The sequence below is a fragment of the Asparagus officinalis genome, chromosome 3 (assembly GCF_001876935.1).
Source record: "Asparagus officinalis chromosome 3, Aspof.V1, whole genome shotgun sequence".
Classification (NCBI taxonomy): domain Eukaryota; kingdom Viridiplantae; phylum Streptophyta; class Magnoliopsida; order Asparagales; family Asparagaceae; genus Asparagus; species Asparagus officinalis.
This window is the reverse complement of record NC_033796.1, coordinates 31,667,380-31,695,313: the sequence shown is the minus strand read 5'-3', so window position 1 is coordinate 31,695,313 and position 27,934 is coordinate 31,667,380. Positions and strand designations below refer to the sequence as shown.

Here is a 27,934-nt window from a genome sequence, read left to right as displayed (position 1 = left end):
AACCCCTGTGCTATAAGGGTTAGCTACTGATTACCCCTAAACTTTTTATTAGCATTTTTACCCCTCATCTAAAAATGGAGTTATCTCCCCTAATCTGTATACGTCATATGGGTATCACACTAGTTCAATGTGTTGCAAAGAAATCCCCTGTTCTCTTATAGATGTTGAACCTATGGCTCCTGTAGTGCAAGTACAGATAAAAAAGAGAGGACTCCATTTGTGCATCAGGGTTCTAATAATTCGTAAAAATGTTATGGGGTAGTGAGTGATGGACCTCATATAGTACAGGGAGTGTACCTGCAACTAACCCTATAGGAAACTAATAATTTGAGAGGGTTTCACCAGAGATTCAGGAAGGATATATGTAGGAACACCTATATTATTGTTCATGTAAAGGTAGCACAACAAAGGAGTAAGCATTCGAAATCCTGTTGGACTAAGAAATAACCTATAAGAAGGGGTAGGATGGTGAATTTAGCAACCTGTACCTCTCTCGACTTATGGATAATGGCACATGGCTATTTTGCGTTTATCAATTAACGTTGTACTAGGTATAACTCAACTCTCCTATGCCTTGAATCAATCGCATCTCCCTTCCTTTCAGCACTCTTCCTGGTTTCCAAGCGAAGTCTTGGGACACGTTTCTACATTTTTAGCTTGCCATGCTTGTAGCATAGGTTTTCCTGATTCTTTATATCAATATGCCTGTGTTGTGCCTTGTCATGTCTTTTCCATGTATCCTTTTCCATGCGACAAAGTGTTTGTGGGAAAATTGAAAGAAGACAATTGAGGAATCTGGTTGTATTATTCTTTCTGACAGATTCAGAAAAAGAATTAATTACAATTCTCTCGATACAATTTCTCTCTAACTAGCTTAGAAAAAAAAATTACGATCTTCTTAATCGGATTCCCGATTTAAAAAAGAGAGAAGGATCGACGGAGATCCTTCCCTTTCTTTAATCTGGGTTCTTCACGGTAGCATTGAGATGCCTCCCTCGATGTTCGTGTCGAGTTTGCTTCTTGTTGACGATCCGACCACCTCACTTAGTGGAACATAGTCGATTCCTCTTGATTGACGTTAATGAGAACTTGTGTGGCAAGTTTAAAACTCTGAATGAGTTGAAAACTCTATAAAAGAGTTAATTTGATGTAACCGAAAATCGATTCTCAAGCCAAGGCCGAAAGCTCCAAGATCGGATGATTGAAGAAGCCCTTTCTGATCTCTAGATCCGAAAATGCTCAACGATCACAAGATCCATTCTAAGCTGAATTTTTAGCTTTTTATAGGGGTTAAGGGGTGTAATCGCCCCCTTAATTCTCTTCATAATAGGGTGTAACCGATCCTATTTTTTGGAAAGCGGTTTTGAAACCATTCAAGGGTTTAAGGGGTGTAACCCCCCTAAAATCTCTCCATAATGGGGTGTAACCGATCCCATTAAGTGGAGATACAGTTTTGAAACCGGTCAGGTTCTGTTTGAACCATTTAAACACAGAAAACGCAGGTCCGACCCCTGCATTTTGATGTTGCAACGCAGGGATGACCTCTGCGTTTTGATGTTGCAACGCAGGGAGGACCTCTGCGTCTTGTTCTTGAAATGCAGAGAGGACCTCTGTGTTTTGGTCTTAGAGTGCGATGATGAGGTCCGCGCCTTGCTTTGAAGAGATTAACATCATGTAATCTCTTTTGTCAGAGCGTTGCCAAGATTGTCATCTTATAATCTTTATCTTAGCTCCTTGACATATGAGAATCATTAGTTTGTGACTCCAGTTGATGATTGCGAAGGTCGTCGAGTCAGAACTTTCATCGATTATTGTGAAGGTCGTCAGATTATAACATTCATCGGTTTACGTGAAAGTCTTCAAATTGTAGCATTCTGAAAGTTATCAAATTGTAACTTTTATCATCATTATTTGATAGGGATCAACTATCTGCAGTGATTTTTAGACAGCCTACAGAACCCCCTCCAAAGTTTTTGAAAGTCGCGGTTGACTGGAACGAATTTTTGGAATACTTTGGATCTCAACTTTGATCTTGGAGCTTGTTTATTCCTTGTCATAAAGGAGTTGCTCTCTTCACCCGCTTCGAAGATATCTTGGTTGAAGGGATTTGCCACGCAGGACCCATGTGAGGATGAGTTTCGAAGAGAAACTGTAGCGACGATGCAAGCTACACATAAGTAGAAGCTCTCAAACGTCACATCACGACTCACATCCATTCAGCTGATGGGCCCACAAACATTTATAGGATTTTTAACAAACCCTCAGTCATCAACGGATTTGATAAGCCTTTACCGACTACCATTTGAGTTGGGCTAACATGTAAATTATTTAAATCTGTTTCACATGTAACGTTGTGCTAAGAGAATGTACTTTCTTAGATTTAGTGCTTTGATACCGAATACATAAACTTTGTCAATTTCATGGGAATGGACTACCTGGTAATGTGTGTTAGACATAGGCTTATCTCTAATTAGGGATCGAGATAAAGTCTCCCATGTGTGAAATGTATGGATTTTCGGTGCTACGATGTTGAATACGTAGACTTCGCCATTATTGCGGGAATAGGCCACCAGACAGCATGTGTTAAATACAGACTTATCTCTAATTAGGGATCAAGATAAAGTCCACCTGTGTATAAGGTATGGATTCTGGTGTTATTAATAACAACATGCTATGATATTAAATACGTAGGCTTTTGTCATTTTCACGGGTAAAAACTAACCGACGATGCGTGTTAGGCGTAGACTTATCTCTAATTAGAGATCAAGATAAAGTCCCCAATGCGTGAAAGGTATGAATTTTTGGTGTTACGATGTTGAATACGTAGACTTCACCATTATTACGGGAATAGGCCACCCGACAGCATGTGTTAAATACAGACTTATCTCTAATTAGGGATCAAGATAAAGTCCCACATGCGTGTAAGACATGAATTCTGGTGTTATTAATAACAACCTGCTACGGTATTGAATACGTAGACTTTTATCATTTTCACGGAGAAAGACTTACTGGCGACGCGTATTAGGCGTAGCCTTATCTCTAATTGAGGATAGAGATAAAGTCCCCCATGCATGAAAAACATGGATTTTTTTGATACTACGAATGTTGAATACGTAGACTTTGTCGAAGAAATGACTTTGTCGCTGTTTCTTCCTATGATATGTTTTTACTTGAAACCTAGAAAGAAAGTTAGAAGTGTCAGAGATGTAGTATTAACTTGGCATGAATTTTTACTTAGAATGAAATTCAGAAGTTTTCTTCATTATCACTAGGATAATTTCAGAAAATCTTTAATCCATTGGGGATTTTATAATGAAGACTTGCTATTCTTGTTGAAAAAGGATTAACAAGTTCATTGGAGGGTTTAACTATTAGAGGTGTGATGTTAACCTAACAGTATTTTATGAGCCTATCGCTCTATTGAAGAGAGTCGATAAACTGATTTGGTTGTCAGAGGTGTGATATTAACTTGGCGAGTTCATGGACCTATTGCTCTATTGAAGAGAGTCAATAAGTTGATTGTCAGAGGTATTTTGTTATCGTGACAAGATTATGGACCTATCGCTCTATTGAAGAGAGTCGAGAGTCGATAAGTTAATTGTCAGAGGTATGATATTAACGTGACACTATTTTGTTGCGGTGAGAGTAACTTTGTGGACTTATCACCTATTGAAGAGGATTGATAAGTTTATTGTCAGATGTGTATTATTAACGTGACAGGAAAATATTACGATCGGAGTAACTTTGAGGACTTATCATCCTATTGACGAGGATTGATAAGTGGATTTTATCAGAGATGTATTTGTTAACGTGACCAGAATTTGTACACGTGATTTGAACAAGATTTTAAAGACTTAGCGTCTCTCTGGGGAAGATTGCGATTTGAGCAATTTTTAGGACCTATCATCCTATTGATAAGGATTGATAAGTTGATTGTCAGAGATGTATTGTTAACGTGACAAATTGAGAGTGATGCAAGCTGAATTCATACTCCGTGGGGATGTTAATCGTTAGAAGTGTACGTAATGTTAACTCAAAGACTTTTTGCGAATTTTTTGGTTGATAAAGATATTCTATTGAACATGACACTTAAAAAATTTATTACTCATAATCTAGTGGACTACAAATAAACCAACCTCCAGTCTTAAACAAGTGCAGGGGGGAAAGGGGATAGACAGGGTACATCACCTAGTGGGCCACTATCCGTCAAGTCGTTCAATGACATTAGAGTATAACGACTATGATTGAAATAGAGGCACATCACACGGTAGACCGCTATCTGAAGAGTTTGGCTATCAGAGGTAATTGTTAACGTGATAGCTTTGTGGACCTGCCATCCTATTGAAGAGGATTGGCTGGTTGATGGACTATCAGAGGTAACTGTTAATATGATAGTTTTGTGGACCCATCATCCTATTAAAGAGGATTGATAGGTTGATGGACTATCAGAGGTAACTGTTAACATGATAATTTTGTGGACCCACCAACCTATTAAAGGGGATTGACTTCAGTGGTCGTAGTATCTTCCCCTTCTGATTGGGAAGATTGGCTTGGTCCCGTTGCTCAGATTGATCCTGCTTACTTTGTTCTTCAGCTTTGACCCTGTCAATATTTTTTGAGCTTGTTCACCTTGAGAGATTAATTATCTCCATGAACGGTATTCTGCAACTCCTATTCGGGCTAGGAGTTTGGTTTGTAAGTTGTGTCGACAGGTTTCCATCAATGTAGACTGTGTCATACCCGTCGGACACCGCAGAGCCATGTTTCAAAACCTCTTGACAAAGATTTTGATGGGCTCCCTCTTCTTCTGGTTAGTGACTAGAAGGGTATGGATGAAGACTTCTGTATCGTCTTTAAAAAATCTTGACATGAAGAGTCTCTCTAGATCCGCCCACTTTTGGATACATCTCGCAGACAGTTTCATGAACCATTCAAAGGCAATCCCCTTGAGGGTGCCAAGGAACAAATGAGCCAGTATGACGTTGTTCGATATCACATTCCCAGTCTGTGACTTGAAATGATAGATATGTTGGTTGGATGATCCCGTGCCATTAAAAGCTCATAGCGTCGGGACTTTAAATTTTGGAGGATAATGTGCTGTATCCCATTCGGCAGGATAGGGCCTAACAACTCCTTCATCTTAGAGCTCGCTTCTATGAACATTAGCATTGAGGCGGGCTTCCAGCTCTTCCATTTTAGTGGACTGGAAATTCTGCTTGTTCTCAGTCTCTCTTTCATTTTTAGAGGAAGATTTGAGGTTGTGAGCTTCTTGGTCAGAAGCATCATTATCAACCACTTTTCCCTTCCCTTTGCTTGTGTGAGGTCGGGATGAAAATGATTTTTCTCTCTGGGAAGATTCTTGCCTGGGTGGTGAATCTATCTTCTGAGATTTGGTCTTGTCTGCGATGATTTGAGTCATCAGGGCCAGGAGTTCATTGATGGCCTCTGCTGAGATTTGATCATGGCTTGTTGTTCATCACGTATTTTCACCAAATCATCATGGTTTCCCGCCATAAGAGTAGAGCTCTCATGTTATGTAAAAGAACTAGAAGATTGAGATTCTGCGATAGCTGAATGCTCATCATCGGATGTAGTTCCTCTAGCCAATCTTCGATAATCGATAAGAGGTATGACTTCCCTTCGAGTTTGGGTATGTTGGTAGTTTCCCTCGAACCCATTTAGGATCTCTTTGAAGTTTGAAGATCAGTTTGTCTCTGACTCATCAGGACTAGGGATTGATGACTTTCCTCTACCGATCATGTTGGAAGTAACTCTAAGGTATTCATCCTCTGAAGTCTTCTTCTTATGCGAACATTGTCGTTGGTTGGGCAAAGCAACCTTCGTTAATTGGTCAAACACCAATGGTTTGGCTGCATGTGAGCATCATTGACATCCCGAGAGGACCATAGAAATCAGTTGTTCACATTGGAATGAACGAATGTCTTGTTGCATCAGTCTTTCTCTTGATATGAACTCTCTCAAATCTGTTACAGTAACTTGAGAAGAGTTACTCGCTAATCGCAAGATTTGAATTGGAACCCCCAGTCCATGATTGGATAGGACCGACTCTTGGTGAATATGGATTTGGTTGAGATGCATTGAATCCAGGACTTCTTATATCTGCCCTTCAATCTAGGCACGCTACACAGAGTATTCGGGGGTCTCGCTACCTGGACCCTGGCCGGGGGGTCTGAGGGGAGTGGACGACCCCCCGACAGGGTTCGGGGTAGTGCCCCAAAGCTTTATGATATACACTAAGTTCTGTATTGGGTTTCATTACTTGGGACCAATACTGTTGTTTGAAGTCCATGTTGGTCACCTTGAATGTGACTTGACACATTACGCAAGAAACATAGGCATCACGTTTGAAAGTGGGAACACAAGCCTGAGGTCTGCGTTTTGCTAGTGAAACGCGCTTCTACGGACTGCGTCCTGGCTGGTCAACGCAGTCCTGAGACTTGCATTTGGATTCTGGAACGCTCTGCTGAGGACTGCGTTCAGGCTGATTAACGTGGTCTGGAGACCTGTGTTTTGGTTCTGGATTGTACTCCTGAGAGTTGTGTTATGTTTGAGAAACGTGTCTTTGAGGACTACGTTTTGGTGTCGGAACGCGTCCCTGAGGACTATGTTTTGGTTTCGTAACGCTCCCTTGAGGGTTTTTACGATCTGGCTCAGCAATGCAGGCCTGAGCTCTGCGTTTTGATTATACAACGCGCCATTGAGGTCTGCGTTTAATCTTGCTATTATGTTTGGGCTCGTAAACGCGAGGTTTGCGTTCTAAAGTAGAAATATAGAGCTCAGGTCGCGTTTAGGCTCACGAACATGAAACTCTTGTTGATTTGAGGATCAGCATTCTCGAAGATATGCTCGTCGTAGGGATCTCCTCCTCCGTCGAGCGACGTTCTTTTTGGCCTGTTTTAAGGCAGCAATGTTATCGGCGTTGACAGAGGTGGTCACTGTGATGGCCCTTTTGTGACCCGATACCCGTTTGTTTGGCGCAGGTACAGAACTTTCGACTCGATTGATGAGTTTACCCGAAGCTAAGTCTTCTCCTTCAGAGAGGGGACTGTCTGAACAGTGAAACCCCCAGGGGAGACAGTTCTTTGATGAGTCGGTCATAACTGGAGCTTTAGTCTCCTTAGAGACTTTACGGATCTTGCGCATAGCCTTGGGGATAAGGGATCCAGAGGAGAGTAACTCCTCATATCTGGCTTGATCGAACTTGATGATCAAAGTTTTAACGATCATTCTAGTGAGCTTGATATCGGATTGAGCCACCACTTCGTCGTCAGAGAAACTAGTCCCCAGCGGAGTCGCCATCTTTTGTTTGTGGGAAAATTAAAAAAAGACAATTGAGGAATCTGTTTGTATTATTCCTTCTGACAGACTCAGAAAAAGAATTAATTACAATTCACTCGATTCAATTTCTCTCTAACTAGCTTAGAAAAAAGAAATTGCAATCTTCTTGATCGGATTCCCGATTTACAAAAGAGAGAAGGGTCGACGGGCATCCTTCTCTTTGTTTAATCTGGGTTCTTCACGGTAGCGATGAGATGTCTCCCTCAATGTTCATGTCGAGTTTGCTTCTCGTTGACGATCCGACCACCTCGCTTTGTGGAACATGCTTTATTCCTCTTGATTGACGTTGAGGAGAACTTGCGTGATAAGTTTAAAACTTTGAACGAGTTAAAGAACTCTAAACGAGTTGAAAACTCTGTAAAAGAGTTAATTTGATATAACCGAAAATCGATTCTCAAGCCAAGGCCGAAAGCTCCAAGATCGGATGATTGAAGAAGCTCTTTTCTGATCTTTAGATCCGAAAATGCTCAAAGATCCCAATATCTATTCTAAGCTGAATTTTTAGCTTTTTATAGGGGTTAAGGGGTGTAACCGTCCCCTTAAGTCTCTCCATAATGGGGTGTAACCGATCCCATTTCGTGAAAAACGATTTTGAAACTATTCAAGGGTTTTAAGGGGTGTAACCCCCCCCCCCTCCGCCTAAAATCTCTCCATAATGGAGTGTAACCGACCCCATTAAGTGGAGATAAGGTTTTGAAACCATTCAGGTTCTGTTTGAACCATTCAAACGCAGAAAACACGAGTTCGACCCCTGCGTTTTGATGTTGCAATGCAGGAAAGACCTCTGCGTTTTGATGTTGCAACGCAAGAAGGGCGCAGGGAGGACCTCTGCGTTTTGGTCTTGAAACGCAGGGAGGACCTCTGCTTTTTGGTCTTAGAGTGCGGTGATGAGGTCCGCGCCTTGCTTTGAAGAGATTAGCATCATGTAATCTCTTTTGTCAGAGAGTTGTCAAGATTGTCATCTTGTAATCTTTGCCTTGGCTCCTTGACATATGAGAATCATTAGTTTATGACTCCTGTTGATGATTGCGAAGGCCGTCGAGTCTGAACTTTCATCAATTATTGTAAAGGTCGTCAGATTATAGCCTTCATCGATTTACGTGAAAGTCTTCAAGTTGTAGCCTTCTGAAAGTCATCAAATTATAACTTTCATCATCAGTATTTTATGGGGATCAGCTATCTGCAGTGATTTTTAGACAGCCTACAGAAAGTTTATGGTTTCTCGGGCAAGCTGGTTGTAGGCATTAGAAACCCGTGACCAATATAATCTATATTTCCAAATCAAATCTCAGATTGTAATATATCTAGTTATACCTGTTACTATTAGACTTTCACTTCTATCTAGTTGACACTCAAAATCATGTTTTCCATTTATAGTATCTACATGCTACCTCTCATGGAATCATTCTTGATCTTGAAGAATTAGAAGTCCCAAAATATATTGGATGCATCATGATGCTTAGTTATCTACATTTGAATTTCTCATCCTTATGTTCACATCTACATTTGAATTTCTCATCTTTACGTTTACTTTAATACCCAACCCTTTCCAGCTAAGCTTAATATTCACCTTCAATACTTGATGACCTTGGGCTGAGCTTCTCCCATTACAGTGAAAGACACTGAAAATGTCATGGTCTCATCTGTGAAGGAGGCAGTAAACTTTTACCCTTTTGGCTAATAATAGTTTTCAATTAATAATATAAGCTTATGGATGTCCTTTTCAGATAGAGTCCTAGGTGTTGTAATGAATGGTATCCACCGTACCCATTCATGGTTATGCAAAGGAACACCAGCCATATCCAAAATATTTAAAATGATTTCTAATGAGGCACATTTCTTTGATGAACTGCGTTAGTTTCCAATTTTATTGTGCAGATAGGATTGGGGAAGTTTATAATGGTTGGTGCACTTTCCAATCTTAGGATAAAGTGTTTGGTCAGATCCCATCTATGTTTGAACAGTATGTTCTGATCATAAATGAGAATGCGGACCAGTTTTACTTCACTGTTCGTGTATAAGGACTCTAATTGTCATGTATACTGCGTTCACTGGCATGTTCATATTCAATATCTTAACACCATATTTTAGTTGATGTGCTCTCTGATTTAGTGAAAAAAGAATCCAAATATAAATTGATATATGTATAGGAGCTACCTAAACGGGGTTGATTGTTGAGTTGGGTGGTAAACAAATGTCTGAAGGTACAGACTGAATCTGCAACAGAGAAATAACATAGATGTGCTTGTAGAGGTGAGGCACAAGGAGAGATGCCTGCAGGAGATATTGAGTATGACTTTGAAATTTACAGTATTTTAGTATGTTGAAGACAGTGATGTTTTCCAGTAACTTTTACATACCCTTGATGGTTCTGCGTTGCAAGTTCTAGAATTGGCAGTTGCTTGTTCAACTTAGCGCTGAAAGATATTCCTGCAGTTCTCTTGTTCCACTGTTGACGAGAATGACCTGGAAAAAGTTTATATCTATTGGCAGTAACTTCATTTCATGGAACACATAGCAATCTATGTATAATTGGATGGTGTAGTTATCGAAATCCTAGGGAACCCATAATTTGACACAGAATTATTGACCAATATCCTCTGCATCCATGTTGATTCAACCTATCATCATGTTTGGATAGGCAATTAACAGCCAGATCCTATGCTAATAATTCTTCTTAACTCAAGTCGGTTACATTACCTTCAAAAAGACTTACTATCAAGAACATGGGTACATGGATGCAGTTCTGTCTCCCGTTCTTTTTTGTAAATGTATTCCCAAGAGGCCTCTTTTGAGATTCTTTCTAACTATGAAAATTGCAATATAGCATCTATTCTTCTGTTCTCCTTAAGAGTATGCTAACATTGTGCTGGGAATTTGATTCACTAATTTTTCTTGCTCAACGAAGCTTCCTAATGCATCCTCTGGGGAGATAAAAAGAGTGCCACTCCAATGTACCGTGATGTGGAATGGGGGATCATCCTGCAATTGTGTAACACTTGATAAATTTTTTTTTTGTTCGAAAAGCATATTACTGTAGGGTTAATGTGTCCAGTCTTTAATCTGTGATCTCCAATAATCCAGTCCCCCTAGTCCCATTGAGCCAAGCCTCAGTTGCTTGTCAACCAATGTTCATCCATTACAAAAGTCTTTGTAATGTACATATGTTCTTGATAGCAAGTCTTTTTGAATGTAATATAACCGGCTTCAATTAAGAAGAGCTAGCAGCACAGGATCTGCCAGTTGATTGCCTCAGTTGCTTGTCGACCAATGGTCACACAATAGAAGTCTCTGGAATCTGACCAACTGTTTTATTCAGAGTAAAAACTTTTGCTATATTTATAGAGTATGTTGGGGTTAATCTATCGACAACCTGTCTAAAACCTCCATGCAATGGGACCTTCGGATCTTGTGACGAACAAATAGCAAGCAAGAAATCACAGCAAAACAAAAGATATAGGAAAGAACAAATAAAGAAGAGAACACCATATTTTTAATGAGGTTCGACAAATGTGCCTACCTCCTTGGGAGCCACACCAGAATTTCTTTGATTATTGATGAAGATTACAAGCTTGCAAACAACTACTTCTCTCTCTGAGATCTCTCTCACAAAGGGCTCAGAAGATTCTCTCAAAGACGCTCTTTTTATGATAAAAAATTCCTCACAAAAACATTCAGGGTTATATATATAAACCCTAACTCAAAACAGAATCCAAAACAAACTGGGAATTAGTTTTACCAGCTATCGGTCAACCGACCAGAGTGACTTTTCCTCAGTCTGCTTCGTACACATTATTAGTCGACCGATATATTCCATCGGTCGACCGACCAGAGGGATTTTTTCCAGTTTGTTTTTGTAAGTCGAATCAGCCGACTGATAGGCTTGTTCAGTCGACCGACTAGAGGGGTTTTCGCTGTTTTTTTTATCTTAGGTTTGGGTCTACATCCCGAAAACCAACAATTTCCCACTTGGAGACCAAACCTCCTTGAACAAGTTCTCTTGAAGTCCAGCCATCTTAGCAAGCACCTTCTCCTACTCGGAAAATTTCTTTCTCTAATCAATATCATTCTTGGTGATCCCATCGGTCCTCCTAGTGTGTCTCTGCCCTCATCTCCTACTTATGAAGGCCAACTGAAGTTGCGCACAACTCCAGTTTCTTAATGGTCACTGTCTTCGTCAACATATCTGCAGGATTTTGGCTCTCCAAAATTTTCTCCAACAGTAACTTTTCGTCCTCTATCAGCGAGTGTATGAAGTGGTAACACACGTCGATGTGCTTCGTTCTGACATGATATACTGGATTCTTGGCAATGTGTATTGCACTCTGGCTATCACAATAAAGAACTCTGTTCCCTCGCTTCAGACTCAACTCTTCTAAATACCCAGTCAACCAAATCATCTCCTTGCTAGCTTCAGTCACTGCGACATACTCTGCCTCAGTCGTGGACAACGTCACTATCTTTTACAAACGTGAGACCCAGCTCACTATTGTCGACCCTAAAGTATAAACATACCCTGTAGTACTTCGTCTTGTATCATGATCATCAGCAAAGTCTGCATCTACATATCCCTGCAGTACCAATTGTTTTCTCCTAAAGCATAGTGGCATATCTGTAGTCCCTCTCACGTATCTCAGTGTCCACTTCATGGTCTCCTAATGCTGCTTTCATGGATTGCTGGCAAACCTGCTCATAACTCTCACTGCATGGGCGATATCCGGTCTCGTGCAAACCATTACATACATAAGACTACCAATAGCTGACGAGTATGACACTCTGGTCATGAACTCCTTCTCTGCATCCGTCTTGTGCGACTGCTCCTCTGATAACCTAAACTAACTTCCAAGGGGCGTACTAACTGTCTTTGCATTCTCCATGTTAAATCTCTGAAGTACCTTCCTAATGTATTCAGCCTGACTCAACTTCAACGTCCCTTCAGCTACATTCTGATTGATTCACATCCCAAAAATTTGCTTGGTTGTACCCAAATCCTTCATGGCAAACTCCTTTGCCAATTTCTTCTTCAACTTGTTTATCTCCTGTAAGCATGGTCCTGCAGCTAACATGTCATCTACATACAGCAATAACACGATATAGCTGGACTCGAACCTCTTGAAGTAACAGCAATGATCTGAATTGCACCTTCCATAGCCAATGCTCTGCATGAAGTTATCAAACTTCCTATGCTACTGTCTTGGAGCATGTTTCAAACTGTATAAGCTCTTCTTAAGCGTACATACCATCTCTTCATTTTCTTCCTATATGAATCCAACAGGTTGCTTTATGTAAATTTCTTCACCCAAGTCACCATGAAGAAAATAAGTCTTTACATCCAACTGCTCAAGGTAGAGATTTTCAACAGCTACTAAGCTCAACACCATCTTGATGGTTGTAAACTTCACGATGGAAAAAAAACATCTTTGTATAATCCATTTCTTCCCTCTGTTGGAATCCTTTCACAACTAATCTGGCCTTGTATCTTTTGCTACCATCACTTTCCTGCTTGACCTGGTAGACCCACTTGTTATGTAAAACTTTCTTGTTCAAAGAAAGCTGAGCCAACTCCCATGTCTCATTCGAGTGGAGAGAATCCATCTCTTTTTGCATCATATGCTCCCACTGCTGAGATTCACTATGTTGCACTGCCTCCTCATAATACTCTGGTTCTCCACTGTTTGTCAAAAGTAAGTAATGTAGTGACGAAATATATCTGGGATTTAGTTTGGATACTCTGGATGACCTCCTGAGCTCCTCGTCCTGGGTGCTAGTCTCTGCACTTGGAGTCCTCTCTGTTCTTTGGTCAAAACTAACATTGTCTCCCCCATCTAGAAGTTCCTCTAAATTCATGTACTCAGATACACCTGCATCATTAGTGCTGCTCCCACTGCTTTGGCTATCCTTATCATTGTCCCTGTTCTTATACATCACCTCTTCATTAAATATGACATCTCTACTCCTGATGGTTTTCCTGTTCTTATCATCCCACAGATGATATCCAAACTCATCAATGTCATATCTAATGAATGTACACTTCTGTGACTTAGCTTCTAGCTTGCTCCTGACATGATCACTGATATGAACATATGCCACACAACCAAAGACTCTCAAGTGTGAGAGACTTACTTTCTTGCTACTCTAAACCTCTTCTAGAATCCCAAGTTCAGTGGGACTGACGGTCCATAATTTATCAAGTATGTTGCTGTATGTACCGCGTCTGCTAAAAATGTCTTAGGTAGACCTGCATGTAGACGCATGCTCCTCGTACGCTCTGTCAACGTTCTGTTCATCCTTTCGGTAACATCATTCTGTTGCGGTGTTCCTGGAGTAGTCCTCTCTAAATGAATCTCATTCAGATCATAGAACTTCTTGAACTCCTCCATCTCATACTCTCCATCATTGTCTGATCTAAGACACTTCATCTTTAGATCTGTCTCGTTCTCTATCATGGTTTTCCACTTCTTGAAGATCCCAAACACCTCTGACTTGTGCTTCATGAAGTATACACACACCTTCATCGAGTGATCGTCGATAAATGTGACATAGTACGCCGAACCACCAAGAGAAGACATGCTAGCTAAACCCCATACATCTTTATGAACAAGCTCTAACTTGTGAGCTTTAGGTGGTCTTCCACTCTTCTAGAAAATGACCCTCTTCTGCTTCCCAAAGATGCAATCTTCACAAACACCAACTTTCACTGAATCGATGCCAGGTAGCTTTCACTGTGAGTATAGAATCTTCATACCTTTCTTACTCATATGTACCAACCTATTGTGCTACAGATCTACACTTTTCTTGCCAACTGTAATTGCGAGGTGTCACTCGCATGTGAAGTTAAGTAGAGAGTTTCAATTTTATTACCGCGAGTAACCACAATAATACCGTTGGAGATCTTCCACGAATCTACAGTAAATGTTAAAACATAGCCTTCCACTCCAAGCTGACAAACTGAAATAAGATTCCTCTCCAGCTTCGGTACATGTTTCACATTCTTCAGAGACCACTTATAACCCTTCATCTCTATTTGCACATCACCTCTTCCCACAATACTGTAAGGTTTGTTATCCCCTAGTATACTTTTTTAAATTCCATTGCTACATAGTTTTGAGAAAGCTTCCTATTAACAGTGGCGTGGAATGAGGCTCCTGACTCACTAGCCCATGAATCGGTATCACTATCCATAGCAAGGATCAAGGCATCTTGCACAATATGAGTCTCCCGCTCATTTGCATCATTTTTTAGCGCTTTGCAAACTGAAGACATATGACCCTCCTAGTCACAGTTCCAACACTTCCTTTTGATAGGCCTCACCTTCGAGTTCGACCTCTTCTTATTTGACTTCGACTGCTTCCTGTTCTGGTTACCCTTATTCTAGCTTCGGCCTCTTTGCACGAAACTTAGGGCTGAATCTGAACCCTCTGATTTGGCCAACTTTCTTCTAACCTCCTCGGATAAAATTATACTTACAACCTCACTCAGCTTTAACTTTTTATTTCCTGCCGAGTTGCTAATTACGGTCATGCAACCTGCCTAGCTATCCGGCAACTGCAATAGTATCACTAGGGCTTGCACTTCATCATCAAACATAATGTCGACTGAGATGAGTTGATTAACAATCGTGTTAAACTCGCTGAGATGAAACATGAAGGAATAGTCTCCTGCCATCTTAAGGTTGAAGAATCTCTTGATGAGATGCACCTTGTTTGCGGCTGACGGTTGCTCGTATATCTTTATGAGTGCTTCCATAAGCCCCACTGTTGTCTTCTCTTTCAATATGTTATGGGTGACTGACTTTGCAAGCGATAATCGGATCTGCCCCAGAGTCTTTCGATCCAGTATTTCCTAGTCCTCGTCTGTCTCCTCCTTCTTCTTTCCCTTCGCTTTACCCTTCAATGAACGGTAAAGATTATTCTGGTGCAGATAGTCATCCATCTACGACTTCCAGTAGGCGAAGTTTGATCCGTCAAACTTCTCAACCTTCGATTTGCCTTCTTTTGCTATAGCTCTCACATAGATCTTTGCCAAACCTAGCTCTGATACCAGTTGTTGGGGTTAATCTATCGACAACCTATCTAAAACCTCCACGCAACGTTCCCTTCGGATCTTGTGACGAACAAATAGCAAGTAAGAAATCACAGCAAAATAAAAGATGTAGGAAAGAATAAATAAAGGAGAGAACACCAGATTTTAACGAGGTTCGGCAAACGTACCTACCTCCTTGGAAGCCACACTAGAATTTCTTTGATTATTGATGAAGATTACAAGCTTCCAAACAACTACTTCTCTCTCTGAGATCTCTCTCTCAAAGTGCTTAGATGTCTCTCTCAAAGACGCTCTTTTTATGATAAAAATCCTCACAAAAACGTTCAGGGTTATATATATAAACTCTAACTCAAAACAGAATCCAAAACAAACTGGGAATCAGTTTTACCCACTATCGGTCGACCGACCAGAGCGACTTTTCCTCAGTCTGCTTCGTGTACATTATCGGTCGACCGATATATCCCATCGGTCGACCGATATATCCCACCGGTCGACTGACCAGAGGGATTTTTTCTAGCTTGTTTCTGTCAGTCGAATCGGTCGACCGATAGGCTTGTTCGGTCGAATTGATGAAAGTGAAGGTTGCGGACATGCCAATATCTAGCAATGTGAGATTCACAGTCGAAGTGTAAAATATCCATATGATCTGCAAGTTCGTCTCATGAAAACAGGAGGATACATTTCCTAAATAGCAGATCAGGCCTTAACTATGAGTTACTAAATCATGATCTTAAGCTTCAATGTATGGGAAAAAATACAATACAAGAACCCTTATGATCATAAGATTTTTAACCCTCTTATTGTTCTCAATGATCATGAACTCCAGATTCTTGAAGTTATCTCATCTTTAAGACCGGCATGAAAGGGATGAATGGAGAGCACTTGTTTTGACCTAGATAAGTTAATCTTGTGATATAATGTGATAAATGACAGGAACTGGAATCCAAACAAGGATAAAATGAATTTTGAGGAAGAGAAGATAGATATTTGGTGGCCCTGGCAGGCAGAACTACCTCTTGTGCTATAATCCGGAACCATTGTTGGATATGCGCCTCTGAGGCAAGAAGAAGCAAGGTTGCAGTTTTCATTCAAGGTTGCAGTTGTCATTAAGTTATATTTATTAATTATAGGATAGTGTGGTAAGTGGATAAGTTTCTGGATACCCATGCATGTCTAGTTTTGTAGAATTCATATCAACTTAATTATCGTGACCGTGATCCCTATCAAAGCCTTTTACCACAGAATTGAGTTCATACCTGCCATTTAGCTCTTAACTGATAAGATTCCAGAAGAAGACTTTTGCTGTGAACTTATGTCTATGAATTTTCAATAGCTCTGCGTTCGTAGGGAGACTCAGCTGAAGCAGGCAATTCATGCTGCTTTGTTGCCAAATTAGCCTGTGGTCTTGGCAGGCTTTCCCCATGTTTACTACAAAGTTGGACTTAACTCCAGCTGATGATTTGAAGCCAAGCTTGGGATATTGTTACATAACCATAACCCAGTTCTAAAAGGAAGTTCAAAAGAATAAATTATGTAGGTAGTTTTGCAACACGTGCAAATATTACCACCTGTTCCGCTCTAGCCATACATGAGAATTATGTACCCTAAGAAGTTTTGTAAATTTTCCCTTAAAGATTACTGCTGGCTGATCATGTTCCACCTTGCAGATTTATAACTCTCTTAGGAGATTCTGCAGCCTGGTGTATTGTGAGTTATTATATGTTTCAGCTGATTTAGTTTCCAGCCCTTCATCTTCTTTACCTTCAAATTTTTATCATAGAGATCTTACATGAGTTAGGCAGCCTACTAATTTGCATCTGAACAGATATTTTCTAGCAGGTCGTTAAAGAAAGAGGGCTTGGAGTATCGAATGAACAAGAAGGGGCTACCATGGTCCATGGGGAGGGAACTCTTTGACTAGGAATATTGTTAGCACAAAACCACTATAAAATCGACAAGTTATTGTTACACTTGATTCCTATGACTTTTGTCATGCCTGGGCCCGAAGTCCGTTGACAAAATGTAAAACCTGGAATCCAATAAATACAACATATTGTTTGGCTCAAATCACAGTAAAAATGATCGGTCATAGTTGCACTTGATTTCCATGACCAACCTTATAAACCCATCTATGCTTACCTAAGTTCACAATGTGGGACAAATAAATGGCATACCATAATCATCTGTTGGCTTTTAATTTGGTCAACAATGAAAGATTTGGAGATGGTAGGGAGGTAAGAGAGAGATGAGGATTTACAGATATCGAACCGAAGTTGTTTTTCTATCTTTATATGAGAGTTTGCATGACAAACTCATTTAACCCAACTCATTTGGGGATTTAATGCTAGACATATATTTGGCGAATACAAGAACCTAGTTCATGTGCAACACAAATGACTCATTACATTTCATTTTTTACACACATAAACCCATACATAAATCAGCTAACAAAGCATTAATTTTAACTTCATACGCCTCAAATTCTCTACATCTTTGCAGCATGATAATGCTCGTCCTAGGATGACAATCATGAAATATGGGTTTCACATCTGGCTTCTTTGGGTCCTAGAGGTGGCTCTCACCTGCTCACACGCCAGAACTTAGTTTCACATAGCAATTAGTTCCACACCCCAGGTTAACTAACTGCTCAATTACCATCTATTATGCTCTAGGTCCGTGAGCCTGTTGACGTGATGTAAAGTCGAAGAATCCATTGCGTTAAACATGCTCACTCAAACCACTGTGAAAGTCACCGGACATTTTTGCACTTGGTTCTCATGACCCACTCACTGAACTCATTCATACTTTTAATTAGTTCCCCATTTGGGACAAATAAATAGGTTGTCACAATTACCCCGCTACATCATTGTCATGATATGACAATGGTCCATCCCAGGATTACAACAATGTAATATGGATTCTAGGAGTGCTTCTTACTGTGCTTATGTGATACAGCTCTTAGTTCCACACTTCTAGCTGACTATTGCTCTAATACCATTTGCCACGCCCACAAGCCCATTAGTTGATGTAAGCCTTGCTGGGTCCACTAATTTCAGCATATTTAGCTTAAATCACTGCTAAACTCACCCATCCTGTCATAAGTTTCTGATTTGAAAAAATAAATGAAGTATCACAGTCATCCAACCTTATCTACGGGCTGTGAGTTGTAATCAGTCCAAGGATTGTTAGTTAGTAGAATTCTAATTAGAGTAGAATACTAGTTAGTAGATAGGTTTCTAGTTATTGGATAAGATTAGAGTTGTGATCTTAATCCTATATATATGTAAACAATTGTTGAGTTTAGAAGAACGAAAAATAAAACTTCATTAAGATTTTCTCCTGCTTAAATTTCGGCCTGTGTACATCTTCCAAAACAGAGAACTGGATCTCTGTTTGTTGCTGTTGTTCGGTCCCAGAAAAAAGGCTCCCAGGTTCGGTTTTGGTTTGTAAACGAGTACAGGCTCTGTTTTTTTTTTCGGCCAATACAAAGGAAGGTTCTGCTTGTTTAATTCCTGCAGTCACACTACCATCAAGATTCGGCCACTTGAAGCCAATATTTCTTTTGTGTTTGCAAATTAAGAAGCTTAGGCCGATCCTATTGAAAGCCAACAATTGGTATCAGAGCGGTGTATGCCTAAGTACCAACCAAGATCTGAAGAGATGACGAGTTCGGAGAAGATGACGACCAAGGTGGGTTCGCTCACTCTTCAATATCCGATGTTATCGAGGGACAACTATGCTTCGTGGGCAATCAAGATGAAAGTCTACATGAAGGCTCAAGACGTGTGGGATGCCATTGAGCCCGCGGCAGGCGCGTCCGTGGAACACAGGAAGGATCAGATGGCGTTGGCGGCCATCTACCAGGGGATTCCTGAAGAGACTTTGATGGTGATCGCAGAGAAGCAAACGGCAAAAGAGGCACGCTGAAAACAATGCACCTAGGAGCGGATCGTGTGAGGAACGCGAAGGTGCAGACCTTGAAGTCCGAGTTCGAACTCCTCCGGATGAAGGAGAATGACAACGTCGACGATTTTTCGACGAAGTTGACAGGAGTCGTCAACAAGATCCGGGCTTTAGGCGGAGAGATGGAGGAGAATTACGTCGTCAGAAAGCTACTTCGGGTGGTACCGGAGAGATTCCTTACCATCGTCTCCACGATTGAACAGTTCGGGGACATCGACGACATGACACTCGAGGAGGCGATCGGGCGCCTCAAAGCCCACGAGGAGAGGGCACGTGTTTTTCGAAACAACGTCGACGATCACCTATTGTTGACGCATGCGGAGTGGCAAGCAAGGAGCAAGAAGAACGGCGGAGGCTTCCTCTCAACACCTACAACCAATGATGGCAGCGGTCGAGGACGAGGTCGCGGGGCCGGTCGTGGGCGTGGCCGTGGCCAAAGAGGCCGAGGCGGACAGCAGTACCACGGCAGCGGGCAGCAGCACCACGCTGCCCAAGCAGGCCGCGGAGGGGAGCACGGCGGCCAGGCAGGCCGAGGCGGCTTCGGCGGCAGAGGAGGACGTCCAGGAGGTGGTTTCGGCCATGGAGGTGCAGTTGGTACCTTGACAACGGAGCTAGCAATCACATGACCGGCCACCGAGACAAGTTCAAGGAGCTCGACGAAAATATCAAGGGAACCGTCAAGTTTGGTGATGGATCCGCGGTAGAGATCAAGGGGAAAGGCTCTATCCTCTTTCAGTGCAACAACGGCGATCAAAGGCTACTACCTGAGGTATATTATATTCCAAGTTTGAAATCTAACATTATTAGCCTTGGTCAGATGACTGAAGATGGAAGCAACGTTGTGATTTCTGGTGAGTTCCTGAGGGTGTTTGATAGGAACGGTGCTCTCTTGATGAGGGTGACACGTTCAACTAACCGATTGTACAGGATAGAGTTAAAGACTTGCAAGCCGGCGTGTTTGATGGCGAACATTAACGATCCAGCTTGGTTATGGCATGCTCGCCTTGGGCATGTAAATTTCTTCGCCCTCAAGATGATGACTGATAAGAGGATGGCTTCCGGGTTGCCGAAGATCTTGCACCCGAACCAACTATGCGAAGGATGTCTCGTCGCCAAGCAAGCAAGACTACCGTTCCCTTCGCAAGCAAATTTCAGAGCTCAGAAGCCGCTAGAGTTACTACACGCTGACCTATGTGGTCCCATCACCCCATCTACACTTGCTGGGAATAACTACTTCCTCCTTATCGTTGATGATTTCAGCCGATGGATGTGGGTATACATGTTGAAGGCCAAGAGTCAAGCTTGTGAAACCTTCAAGAAGTTCAAAACAGAGGTTGAGAACGCATGTGACCACAAGGTGAAGACATTGAGGACGGATCGTGGTGGCGAGTTCTTGTCAAAGGAGTTCACCAAGTTTTGTGAAGACTACGGCATCAAGCGTCATCTCACTGCACCGTACACCCCGCAACAAAACGGTGTAGTGGAGAGGCGTAATCGCACGGTGATGGACATGGCGAGAAGCCTACTTAAGAGCATGCATATGCCTGGAACCATGTGGGGCGAAGCGGTGAGGCACGCGGTGTACATCCTCAACCGACTACTAACCAAGGCGTTGTACGATCACAACCGACTACCAACCAAGGCATTGCACGACCACACACCCTACGAAGCTTGGTTTGGTAAGAAACCCCACCTAGAACACTTGAGAGTTTTTGGATGTATGGCGCATGTGAAGATTGCAGGTCCTTCACACAAGAAACTCGATGACCGAAGCACGCCAATGGTGTATATTGGGGTAGAAGAAGGAAGCAAAGCACATCGCCTCTACGACCCTCAACACGGCAGAATTCATGTCAGCAGGGATGTCGTGTTCGAGGAAGGAAAAGAATGGCAATGGAGCGCAGATGGAGACGTAGAACCACTCAGCTGGGTAGAGTTCGCAGCGGAAGGGGACTCAACAGCGGTGCGAACTATCTCGAGGCCGCATCAGATCAAGAATGGCGGATAGCTATGGAGAAGGAAATGGAGGCCATCGAGAAGAACAAGACTTGGATACTCACGGAGCTACCGCGAGGTTCTAAACCCATTGGTCTCAAATGGGTGTACAAGCTGAAGAAGGACAATGAAGGCAACATTCTCAAGCACAAAGCAAGACTTGTAGCAAAAGGGTATGTCCAGCAGCAAGGCGTGGACTTTGATGAGGTGTTTGCACCTGTGGCGAGGCTTGATACCATCAGAATAATCCTCGCCATATCAGCACAGAATGGGTGGGAGGTGCACCATCTGGATGTGAAGTCGACATTCCTAAATGGTGATCTCCAGGAAGAAGTGTATGTGGTTCAACCTGAAGGGTTCGTTGTGAAGAATCAAGAGCACAAGGTCTACAAGCTTTCAAAGGCACTCTACGGTCTACGCCAAGCACCTCGGGCATGGAACACGCGCCTCGACAAGTGCATGAAGGGCATCGGATTTGCAAGATGCACTCAGGAGCAGGCGGTATACACAAGGAGTAACAGAGGGGATACACTCATTGTTGGCGTGTACGTAGATGACTTGATCGTTACGGGCTCGAGGGCGGATGAGATAAAGTTTTTCAAGCAACAAATGATGAAGGAGTTCGAGATGAGTGACCTTGGATTGCTTTCCTATTATCTTGGTATCGAGGTGGATCAGCGAGATGATTGTATTGCACTAAGGCAGGCGGCCTATGCGAAGAAGGTTTTGGGTCAGTTCGGCATGATGGATTGCAACCCGACGCAATATCCTATGGAAACAAAGCTAAAGCTTGGAAAGGATTCCGAAGGAACACCGGTGGACGTGACGGAGTATAGACGCATTATCGGATCTTTGAGGTATCTAACTCACACCCGACCCGATATCACATATGCCGTGGGGATTGTGAGTAGGTACATGGAGCACCCTACAGTTTTGCATCGACAGGTTGTCAAGCATATTTTGAGGTACGTGAAGGGTACTATGTCCTACGGATTGGTGTACAAACGAGGTCGAGGCAATGAAGAGTTGGTGGGATTCACTGACAGTGATCTTGCGGGAGACGTTGATGACAGGCGCAGCACAGGCGGCATGGCATTTTATCTAGGTGACAGTTTGGTCACTTGGACATCACAGAAGCAGAAGACAGTGGCATTATCATCCTGCGAGGCAGAATTTATGGCGGCAACTGCAGCAGCGTGCCAAGGCTTGTGGTTGAGGAGCTTGATTAGCGAATTGATTGGGTGTGAGCCCAAGCCGGTTACACTTTATGTCGACAACAAGTTTTTCCATGGAAGAAGCAAGCATATTGACACACGCTTTCACTTCATTCGAGAGTGTGTTGAGCGAGGACAGATTAAAGTGGAGTTCGTGAGCACGAGCGAGCAGCGAGCGGATATTCTCACGAAGGCACTAGCAAGGGTGAAGTTCATCGAGATGCGGGAGCTTCTAGGAGTAAGGAACTTGGAATCTCGTCCATATTAAGGGGGAGAATGTGAGTTGTAATCAGTCCAAGGATTGTTAGTTAGTAGAATTCTAATTAGAGTAGAATACTAGTTAGTAGATAGGTTTCTAGTTATTGGATAAGATTAGAGTTGTGATCTTAATCCTATATATATGTAAACAATTGTTGAGTTTAGAAGAACGCAAAATAAAACTTCATTAAGATTTTCTCCTGCTTAAATTTCGGCCTGTGTACATCTTCCAAAACAGAGAACTGGATCTCTGTTTGCTGCTGTTGTTCGGTCCCAGAAAAAAGGCTCCCAGGTTCTGTTTTGGTTTGTAAACGAGTATAGGCTCTGTTTTTTTTTTTCGGCCAATACAAAGGAAGGTTCTGCTTGTTTAATTCCTGCAGTCACACTACCATCAAGATTCGGCCACTTGAAGCCAATATTTCTTTTGTGTTTGCAAATTAAGAAGCTTAGGCCGATCCTATTGAAAGCCAACACGGGCTCATCACAACATGTCGATGGTCAATCCTAGAATCAAAACCAAATCGTGTGGATTACAGAGGTGACTCAGGCAAGTTCTAGAGATGGCTTCATCGTGCTCACCTAATATAGGACTTTGTACCGCATAACACTTAGTTCCACACTTCTGACTAGCTAACTAATTCGCTACCACTTGTCAAGCTTTGGGCCCTCTATCACGTTAACGCCATGTGAGATCTAGGACCCATTGAGTGAAACACGTTGTTTGGTTCAAATTACTCAAAAATGACTAGTCATTGTTGCATTTAAATTCACATGACTCATCTTATAAACTCATCCATACTTTTGTATGCTCCAAATATGGGATAAATAAATGAGGCATCACAACACACCTTATGAACTCATTCATACTTCCATAAATTTGCAATGTGGGACAAATAAATGAGGTATTAGTATCACACACCATGTCCTTTAGTTGAAGGCCTTCTTATGAACTCATCCATACTTCCATAAATTCCCAATGTGAGACAAATAAATTAATGAGGTATCATTAATATCACACACCACACTTCCATAAATTCTTCGATGTGGGACAAGTAAATGAGGTATCAGTATCACACACCATGTCCTTTAGTTAAAGGCCTTCTTTGTTCTAAGACGAATTTTAATTTTTCTTTCATTCCATTGTAGCCAAATAAAAATTTTAACCTTAAATTTTGCAGCACAGAATCATAGAAGCATGGCACATGCTAAATATGTTGAAAGCTTCCAAGTTGTTAGGTGTGCAGTTTGATTCACTTTCTTTTGCCTAGATATGTGTTATCCTTGTGTTTAAAGTCACATGACTTTCTTGCATTAAGAATTTGAAGAGCCCTCTTCCCTCATTGCATACTGGCATACTAAGATTAATTGGTCATTTTCTTATAATTCTCCCGCTTTGATATGATATTATTTATCGAAATACTTCCTATTAACATCTCTATCAACTACAGCAACACAAAATCTCTGCTATCACTGAAGAGAAAAAAATAAGAATAAGAGAAAACCGTTAGTTACGTATTTATAGCTCACGTAAGTTAACAGATATATGCACTATAATCTAACTTGTAAATCACCCAAAAGCCATATTTTTCATGCAACATAATGCGTAAACGTAGTATCAGAGATCTTGTTAATGTAAAACGAAGTTGTAAATGAACTGAAAATATTTTTATTAATAATTTCTAGGTAATTGATATGCTCTTCAAGCTCGCATTAGCCAACAGTACATGATTAACATGCGGGGGTCAATGTTGGATATGTTTGAAAAAAAATACTTAGCATACCTTTACTTCTGAGTTGACATTTTGCTTCTGCTGGTGCTCCTCTTTTGCCTTGTCATAGCGCTCGATTACAGATTTCATGCTGATATTGCAAGAATTTCTTATGTTAATCTTCTGTAAGATATCAATCAAGTTGATTTATCTTAGCGTATGATACTGGAAAATTAACTGTGGCATAAATTTATGTCAAGGACGAGAAAAAAGGTGGCAGAACCTTTTTCTTTTTTCCTTTCGGTATTCAATGATATGAAATTCTAATCCATCATTATGTAAATGTACTTTGCATTATTTGTTTGGAAACTACTTGCTTATTTTTTTCATAAAGTTTCTTAATGGTATAATAATAGAACAAGCCCGCATTTTTTTCATTGCTATCCGACAACATCACAAGCTTTTCCTATACGAAACAAACACAAACTGAGGAGAAAATCTCAAAGAGAGAAAATATGGTGATCTATAGATTATATAGGGAAAAACGTTCACATATGGAGTTCAGGAGCTGAGAAAAGGCTATACCAAAAAAGTGCATCATTCTTTGATGTTGTTTTTGTAATTGTACATGGTCATTCACAAGTTACCATAATTTGCATAAAATATGGCAACATTACAGGCAAATTATAATATTAGATGACGTTGAACACTTCAGTTTAGAATGTGGCTCAGATATCCAAAAAAAATGAAACTCTTCTTAAACTCGGGCCAGATATCGGTATGTCATTCAAACTGAACCCTATTTGAAGATATAATTGAATTTTATGTGAGTTAAGAGTAAAGATAATCATGTTTAGCCATTCTTATGACTATTTATAGGCCTCAAAGGCCAGCTCAAGTGTCACAAACAGTCATAAATATGACTATTCCAAATCATAATGACAATTATGACTGTAACAGCAAATGAATTGATTGTTGTAACTGTTGCATTCAAGCTTAATTGTTTCATGTAGTAACGCCTAAACGCGAGGTTCGCGTTTCTACGCAATGCGAGGGTCGCCTCGAGCCTCGCAAATGCAAGAGTCACGTTCCCTCTCACGAACGCAAGGGTCGCGTTCCCTCTCGCAAATGCGAGGATCGCTTCCTCGTGTGAACGCGAGAGTCGCGTTCCCTTGCCATAATGGCAGCCAACGTGGCGCCAAACAGCGTCATCTAGCCCCGATGCCTCCGTGTGCGCCTTACAAAGCGCCACTTAGTGCCTCAGCCCGATTAGCCCCGATCCCCGACCCATTGGCCCACGGTTTATAACCCACAGCTCAAGAGCCCACAAGCCCACGACCCACTAGAACTTATAAGGGATTAAATTGAATAAAAACAATTCTTGGTTTGTCTTTGGCAAGCCTCGAACACAGGACCTTTTAAAATACCAAAACTTTAACTTTCTGCTACGTTGCAAAGGATTTCTGAAAAATACCAGTAATTAATTAATACATAATTTGAAAACTCATTTTTGGAAAGCGGTTTTAACCAAAAAATCTAACAATCCCCCACAAGTTTTTAAACTAGTGTCGTGTAATGGTGTCGTTGTTTCAATCGTTGTGCATAAGGTAGATTTCACAAGGACTTGAATCCCCCTTAGATTAACTGAATAAAAGATAGATGCATGGTGTAGCAGAGGCTTGAACCAGCACATGTCTAAAATCCAGCGATCACACAAGAACAAACTCATTTGCGGTAGTTTTTTTCACTTAGAACCACACTTGCCTTTACCTTTTTCTTTTCCTTGCACATTTATGGCTCTGTGCTTGTCCTGGTTTCTGCTAAGGCTCTAGGTATCTTTCCATAAGACACCATAGGAGACGACCAAATCTCCATCCAGACATAGGTGAGTTCTTTAGGCATGTTTCCTATCAAACATCTCGCATCTGAGATGCTTTGAACTCATTAAATCTGAAGAACCATCCTCTCTCATGATAGGATTCTAGGTGAGTCCTTTAGGCGTTTTCTATCTAACACCCCGCATCAGAAATGCTTTGAACTCATTAAGGTTTAACAGCCATCCCCTTTATATGATAGGATCATCGGTGAGTCCTTTAAACATGTTACCTATCCAACAGCCCGCATCCGAAATGCTTTGGACTCATTAAGGCTTAACAGTCATCCTTTATACCATGATAGGATCTTACTTGCAAATCTTACTTGACTTTTGAACCAATCATCTTATCATTAATAGCGTAATCTTTGAATTAATAACTTGATATAAATGGTAAGTATTTGTAAGACTCACCAAACTTTGTAAATTTTACTTAACTTTTGAACTAATTATCTTATCATTAGTAGCATAAGGTTTGAACTAATAATTTGATGTACATGGTAAATATTTGTAAGACTCATAAAACTTTGAGACCCATTCTAGCAAACGTCATTTCGACGATGTCATTTTTCATACCCTTAGTCAAAGGATCAACCACATTCTCTGAAGACCGGACGTCAATCACATAGATGACTCATTAGCAAATGAGTTCTCTCAAATAGCCATGCTTCAGACAAATGGTCCTCTTCTTTCCATTGACATCGAGATTGCTACCACAACACTCGCTATCTAATTATCACAATAGATAGCAATTGTGCCTTACAATTCTGTCAATGGAAGGTCTCGAAGAAAACAACTGAGCCACTCAGCTTCATCTCCTGTAGCACAGAGTGCGAAGAACTCAGATTTCATCGATGGCTGTGCAATCATAGTCTGCTTCTTAGCCTTCCACGAGACGACAACTCCACTCATGGTGAAAACAAAACCTCCAATAGATCTGCACTCATTTGGTTCTGCGCACTAGCTCACATCTAAATAGCCTTCGATTATAGCCGTATATCCAGTGTAGAATAGGCGCAGACCTGTAGTTCTTTTTAAGTATCTCATCAATCTCTGAACAGCATCCCAATGAAGCTTTCCAGGATTACTTGTGAACATACTAAGCATTCCTACAGCGAATGCTATGTATGGCCTTGTGCAGCTCCATCGCGTACATAAGAATCTCAATGATCTTTGAATACCTTAGCTGCTCTACTGGTCTTCTAGTGTTCGGTCGAAGCTTATTACTGTAATCATACGACACTGACAGTTTTGGCGGATCATAGTAGCCATACTTTCTTAGCATGCTCTTAACATAATGAGATTGGGACAATCCAATACCCTCTTCAAAGTATATAATTTTGATTTCGAGAATTACGTCCTTCATGTTGAATTGTGCTGAAAGAAATTTCTTTGTAGATATTACTATCTACAAATCACTCCCAATGATGAGTATATCATCCACATAGAGGTAGATAATCACTACCTTTCCTTCAGCGATCTTGATATATAGGCACTTGTCAGATTTACTAACTTGATAC

The 27,934-nt window shown here is 41.2% G+C and overlaps 1 protein-coding gene across 1 annotated transcript in view; it reads right to left on the bottom strand.

Annotated features, from left to right (window-relative positions):
- LOC109833665 (MADS-box transcription factor 23-like) overlaps positions 1 to 27,934 on the bottom strand; it is a 55,053-nt gene that overhangs the window by 7,504 nt on the left and 19,615 nt on the right. Inside the window, exon 3 of the mRNA XM_020401415.1 lies at positions 24,614 to 24,692. Within this exon, the coding sequence (XP_020257004.1) occupies positions 24,614 to 24,692 (79 nt within the window). The remainder of the gene's footprint in view (positions 1 to 24,613; positions 24,693 to 27,934) is intronic.